Source organism: Euphorbia lathyris, chromosome 9 (assembly GCF_963576675.1).
Source record: "Euphorbia lathyris chromosome 9, ddEupLath1.1, whole genome shotgun sequence".
Lineage (NCBI taxonomy): Eukaryota > Viridiplantae > Streptophyta > Magnoliopsida > Malpighiales > Euphorbiaceae > Euphorbia > Euphorbia lathyris.
This window is the reverse complement of record NC_088918.1, coordinates 58,746,565-58,753,156: the sequence shown is the minus strand read 5'-3', so window position 1 is coordinate 58,753,156 and position 6,592 is coordinate 58,746,565. Positions and strand designations below refer to the sequence as shown.

Sequence of the window (6,592 nt, the reverse complement as noted above, 5' to 3'; positions counted from 1 at the left end):
GACATGTTAGAACAGGTCAAAGCATCATACTCTATAATCCGGACCGGAATAACTAATTAATGATTGTTTGATTCTGATGATTATTTATACCTACTAATATATTTGAGATAAGACAAGTGGCACTAGATAGATATATTCATCCTGTTATCTCAAGTCGGATCCCCAATTCTAATTAACTCCACCGGATCCATGTAATTGTCTAGATATCCGAATATCTAAAGCTTCTGAGATCAGCTTTCTGTTCATGAAGCGAAGACATCGTTACATGCAAATCTATCTGGTATTATGTTAATCCCTTAAATATAATACTTGACTTGAGACAATTTAAGTTTATCAATTAATTAATTAGAATATAAAGTATAGTCACTTCATGCTTATATGAATATTTTATGATTACTTTTATAAATTTGAGATTTCTTTTATTTAACCTCTTCAGTTGTGAATAAAAGATGAATGTCTTTATATAGTTAAACTTACTATATCATATAAATCAAATGAATTAATAATGAACAATTCATCTATTATGATACTAAACCAATAGTTATAACTATAACTGATTCTTGATTCTCCCGTCAATATTCAACAACTTGTTCTAATATTATATCTAGGCAGATTCATAGGTTTGTAAATCTCTCAACATGATGAGGGCATTAACGTGAGAGATCGAGGAAAAGCTTAAACAGGGCTCACACGACGTGTGGGAACAGCAACACGCCGTGTGAGAAATCAAAAGGGTTTAGAAATAGGGGAAGGAAGGCCACACGCGTCGAGTGGAAATGATGTAAATTTTCCGTTTTTTTTCTATCTATTCACACGCCATATGAACTAGTAAGGTCCTAGCCTCAAATTCTACTAGAGAAAGCCACATGTTACGAGAGATTTAGCCCACGACGTGTCAGTACACGCAGTATATATAGACTTACTTCATCAACAAGTTCTGTGATACTGTCACATTTTGCCCAAGGATATTTACTGTTTTCATCTATTTATTTATTGTTTTACCATTAGCCTTTATTTTCTTATTTGTCCTTATCTTATTTCCATCCATTTTACCCTTATTGTTTGGATGATGTTAGTAGTACACAAAAAGCGATTTAAAAAAACTCTCAAGTTTGCAAAAAAAAAAATACTTGCATATTATTTCACTTATTCTAAATTATAGAACTCATATGAAAATGCGACAATAAGTTACTTCCTTATCATTCTTTAGTAAAATTGTAACTTTACTGGCAATAAATATTAAATTTTCGACTGTGGTATAAACTTGTTTCAATTTTATCATCCCTCAAAGTATTGAATTGTAAACTTTTGGATAAAATATAGTCAAAATTTCTAACATGGAGATAAAGTTGAACTAGGTTTTCTACTATATGGACAACATTAACATTAGATCATTTTATATAATGTTAAAATCAAAATTCATAATCTCTAAGTCTATACTAAGACAAACTTAATACTTATCTCAATATTTTTCCTTTTCCCTTATTGGCAAGTCAAAGTCATGGAGATTCCACTTGATTGAGTCACATGTTCCTATAAATTGCTGAATTTACATCTTCTTCTTCCATATCCCAATTATAAATTACAGTACACTCATTTTCCAATTTTCCAATTCAATCCAGGTAGAGTTAATGTCAAAATAGTATCAATATGGCATTCAACATAAGCTCCATTAAAACCTCATCAAATGGAGTCTGGCAAGGAGATAACCCTCTCGACTTTGCTTTTCCATTACTCATTCTTCAAACCACTTTAATCTTAATCATCAGCCGATTTTTTGCCTTCCTGCTCAAGCCCATCCGCCAACCCAAAGTCATCGCCGAAATAATCGTACCACTCTTCTTTTCTTACTACTTTCAATTAATATTTTATTTAATTTTGGTATTGGAATGTTAATTACAAGTAAATTAATATATTTGTATTTTTCAGGGTGGAATTCTGTTGGGGCCATCAGCTTTCGGCCGAAACAAAGTGTATATGCACCGGGTTTTTCCCAAATGGAGCATTCCGATATTGGAATCAGTTGCAAGTATCGGCCTTCTTTTCTTTCTTTTTCTGGTCGGTCTAGAACTGGATTTATCCTCAGTCCGCCGGAGTGGAAAACGAGCTTTAGGCATTGCAGTCGCCGGAATTTCTCTTCCTTTCATCTCCGGGATAGGCGTGGCTTTCGTCCTCCGAAAAACCGTCGAAGGCGCTGATAAAGTCGGTTATGGTCAGTTCTTAGTATTCATGGGAGTTGCTCTTTCAATCACAGCTTTTCCGGTTCTCGCCCGAATTCTCGCCGAGCTCAAACTCTTAACAACTCAAGTCGGCGAAACAGCAATGGCAGCAGCGGCATTCAACGACGTCGCAGCGTGGATTTTATTAGCCCTAGCCGTTGCTTTAGCAGGAGATGGAAACGGCACCGGAGAACACAAGAGTCCTTTAATCTCAATTTGGGTACTGATTTCGGGTGTAGCTTTCGTTGTATTTATGTTAGTTGTGATCCGACCGGCAATGAAATGGGTTGCGAGCAAGTGTTCGCCGGAGCATGACGTGGTGGATGAGGCTTATATATGCTTGACTTTAGCCGGAGTAATGGTGTCGGGTTTTTTAACTGATTTGATCGGAATTCATTCGATTTTCGGTGCGTTTGTTTTCGGATTAACGATACCGAAAGGAGGTGATTTTGCGGAGAGATTGATAGAGAGGATAGAGGATTTTGTGACGGGATTGCTTCTTCCGCTTTACTTTGCGTCGAGTGGATTGAAGACGGATGTGGCAACCATTCGCGGCGGAAAGTCGTGGGGGCTTCTGGTTCTAGTGATAACGACGGCGTGTGCTGGAAAGATAATCGGAACTTTTGTGGTGGCGATGATGTTTATGATTCCGGCAAGGGAATCGTTGACGCTGGGAGTGTTGATGAATACCAAAGGATTGGTTGAACTTATTGTTCTCAATATTGGCAAGGAGAAGAAGGTCAGTTTCTTTTATTTTATTTTGTAGTATTTTTTTTAAAGGATAGTATTTAACCCTATAATTTTAAAGGAGGTGTAAGTTCAACCTCAATTTATGAAAAATTATACAAATTTAATCTTAACGTATCAATTTTAATCATAATTTATCGAAAATTTTAAAAAATTTGTATGCCTTAGTTAACCGTGTTCAAAACAAGTTTGTCAATAAATTAAAATAGTATGATACAATTTTTTTTTGTTTTTTTATTTTTTTGAAGAAATACATTTTTTTTTGTTAATTGTTTATATATTAGTATATTAGTGACATGGTATATATTTAGACATTTTGATAAAAAAAATTGTAATTAATATATACGTGAAACATTTTAACATGTTTTTTTTTGTTTGATAATAGCTGATTTGTTGGAAGAGAAATAATAAATCAATCATTAGAGAAATCATTAGAGAAATAGCTAAATATCTAAATATAAAAATAAATAATAATTATCTAAATATAAAAATAAAAAATAATTATCTAAATATCTAAAATTACAATTAAAAATATAGCTAAAAAACTATATAAATATATTATTATTATTTTTTTTTAAATCCTAAAAGATATACTAGTTAGTAGAGAAATAGAGGTGTTCATTCCTACCCGCATCCGGAATAGATAATTCTCTCCCTATTTACAACTTTTATAGGATAGTATAATAACTTTGTTATTAATTTTAAATTTCATCTGAATCCTAATTGACATAAAATTAATTTAATGCCTCATAATTAATGAAATCACATCATGCATCTTCACACTTCCTTATCAACATATCTAGTTTCATTCATCGATGGTCTTTGTAGATATTGCTTATGTCTTTTTTTAATTTCAGTTTCGCACCCAACTAAATAAATTTATTATTATTATTTTTTTTTGATAATTTAAATAAATTTATTATTGATTTGTTGCCAAGAGGAATATACAGTTTCAAAGATCCGGTTATTCAAATTTTTTTTTAAATTACATTTCTAATTATTATTTTGTTGCAGGTCCTAAATGATGAGGTATTTGCTATTCTAGTACTAATGGCCCTATTCACCACCTTCATCACAACACCAACTGTCATGGCCATCTACAAACCAGCACGTGGCAACATCGCCAGCTCAACATCCAATCACCGCAAGCTCCAAAATTTCTCAGCAGCACCGGGTGAGTCTAAGGACGAGTTACGAATGCTCGCCTGTCTTCACGGACCAGGAAACATACCCTCACTCATAACCCTAATTGAGTCAAGTCGGAGCTCTAAAAAATCTTCACTCAAACTCTTCATAATCCATCTCGTTGAACTCACCGAGCGATCCTCCTCAATAATCATGGTTCAACGCCTACGCAAAAATGGATTACCTTTCATCAACCGTCTCCGCCGTGGCGAGTGGCACGACCGAGTTGCAGGTGCTTTTCAAGCATATAGTCAACTCGGCCGTGTTTCAGTTAGATCTACAAAAGCAATTTCTCCATTATCAACAATGCACGAGGATATTTGTGAAATCGCGGAAAGTAGGAAAGTGACAATGATGATTTTGCCTTTCCATAAGCAATGGAGAGGTGAGGAGGGTGAAGAATCAATGGAGAATATGGGGCATGGATGGAGAATGGTGAATCAGCGGGTTTTAAAGAATGCACCGTGCTCGGTGGCGATTTTCGTGGATCGTGGATTTGGAAATGGGAATCAAACTCCGGGACCGAATACAGTGGCTCAAAAGGTGTGTGTGATTTTCTTTGGTGGACCTGATGACCGTGAGGCGTTGCAGGTAGGCGGTAGAATGGCTGAACATCCGGCGATTAAAGTTAGTGTTGTTAGATTTGTTGGAAGAGAAAAGGTACGTGATAAAGCTATTTCGTCGCAAACATCTTCATCTCAGGTATCTGAACAATCTTACAGTGTCTCCACCTCCAAAACCAACCCGGAGAAAGAAAAGGTGAAGTTATAATGTAACTCGAACTTCTTTAATCTTAGATATTCATATGTTTGACATAAAAATGTAAACAGTTTCCCATTTTATGTTGTTTTGAAATTATTTTCAAAATTGACGTATTAATTCTTTTCTTTTGTGATATAAATAGGAATTGGATGAAACATGTTTGGGAGAATTTCGAAGCAAGTGGTTTGGGATAGCAGAGTACATAGAGAAAACAAGTAGCAACATTGTAGAAGGAGCATTAGAAATAGGAAGAAGCAAAGATTACCATCTTATTGTTGTTGGAAAAGGGTGGTTACGTCCGTCGACCATGGTGGCTGAACTGGCTGGCCGACAAGCTGAGCATGCGGAGTTAGGGCCTGTAGGAGATGTATTGTCGTCAGGGCAAGGTGTTGTGTCATCGGTGCTTGTAATTCAACAACATGAACATGATTTAGCAAATGAAGATGAGACATCATCAACAAAACTAGTACCATCCGGTGTCGGAGAGACTTCAACAGTCGTATAATATGGTTAAATAATATTCTCAAGAATTCACTGTAATATATATAGCATTACATCTTTAATTTGTAATATGATATTTAGAAATTGCATGAAATATACTTATGATATGAACCCCAATATTTAGTAGTATCTTCACTTCAATTTTGTAATTAAGGTGCATCTTTTTTTAACAACATAAACTATACTTTTAATTTTTCAAAAATGATTTTTTTTTATGTAAATTAGATTCATCCTAAATAAAGGTCCAGTCCTAATAGATTGGGCTAAAAAGAGGGTAAGCCCAACGCGTTTTGTCCTAGCAAATAAAGGAACAAAAAGAAATTTTAGCCCAATTCAAAAGGAAAATTTACATGTAAATTCACTTTTAAAAAATTAACTACAAAACTAATAATTTGAATTATAACTAGTAAAATTATTATTTTTAATATATTTTAAGAATTAATTAAATTTTTTGGTTTTGAGTTTTTTTAAATTTTATTTTATTAGACAGGTAAAAGTAGTTTAAGTTGATTTTTTTTATAAATGGTAATTTGAAAATTCAAGACTTATTTATGTAGTTCCAAACAAATGCTTCTATAAAAGCTCCCTTACGTCATGCTAGTGTTATGGGAGGAGAAAGATGGCTGAAGGAAGAGGCTAGACTCGATGGAAATATGGTATATGGCTCAAATAGAAATGCTGGTAGTAGTACATCGGGACAGCTGAAGGAACCAACTCCTAGACATAATCTACAGCATCTATCAAAGAACTTTGGTGTAAGCTTTTATGATCAGGAGGATGTGGAAATCCCTCCAGTTAATCTCTTGCAATCAGAAACTGGATTAGAAGTAGGAGAGGAAAGGAAAAGACGAAGGGGTGAACTTGTTGCATTTCAACCAAAACCAATTGAGACTATACAGGAGGTAACCATTCAAACCATGGAAGTTGATGATCTATCCCCAAACCAGGAAAACGATAATGATAATAAAGCTTGTGAGCAAGAACAGAGAAACCCGAAAGTTCAAAACAAAGCTAAGCAGCAAACAGGAAAGGCAGGCCAAATGGTATGCCTAGAGCAATGAAAATCTTTAGTTGGAACTACCAAGGTCTGGGCAACACTAGGGCAGTTCCCATTCTGTGTGAGCTCATCAAAGCTCATAGGCCCGATGTTATTTTCTTGTATAAAACTCTGGTCTGTC

At 34.7% G+C, this 6,592-nt stretch overlaps 1 protein-coding gene across 1 annotated transcript; it reads left to right on the top strand.

Moving 5' to 3' along the window:
• Positions 1-1,592: 1,592 nt before the first annotated feature.
• Positions 1,593-5,567, top strand: LOC136205212 (cation/H(+) antiporter 20-like). The gene is made up of 4 exons (XM_065995715.1): positions 1,593-1,830; positions 1,930-2,958; positions 3,981-4,910; positions 5,056-5,567. The coding sequence occupies exons 1-4, from the start codon at positions 1,651-1,653 to the stop codon at positions 5,416-5,418; spliced, it is 2,502 nt and encodes an 833-aa protein (XP_065851787.1). The 5' UTR covers positions 1,593-1,650; the 3' UTR covers positions 5,419-5,567.
• Positions 5,568-6,592: the final 1,025 nt, after the last annotated feature.

Excerpts from the sequence above, each read along its gene's own strand:
- LOC136205212 (XM_065995715.1), top strand. The coding sequence starts at position 1,651 with ATGGCATTCAACATAAGCTCCATTAAAACCTCATCAAATGGAGTCTGG. Across the intron at positions 1,831-1,929 it reads AAGTCATCGCCGAAATAATC|GGTGGAATTCTGTTGGGGCC; the intron begins GTACCACTCTTC and ends TGTATTTTTCAG. Across the intron at positions 2,959-3,980 it reads ATATTGGCAAGGAGAAGAAG|GTCCTAAATGATGAGGTATT; the intron begins GTCAGTTTCTTT and ends ATTTTGTTGCAG.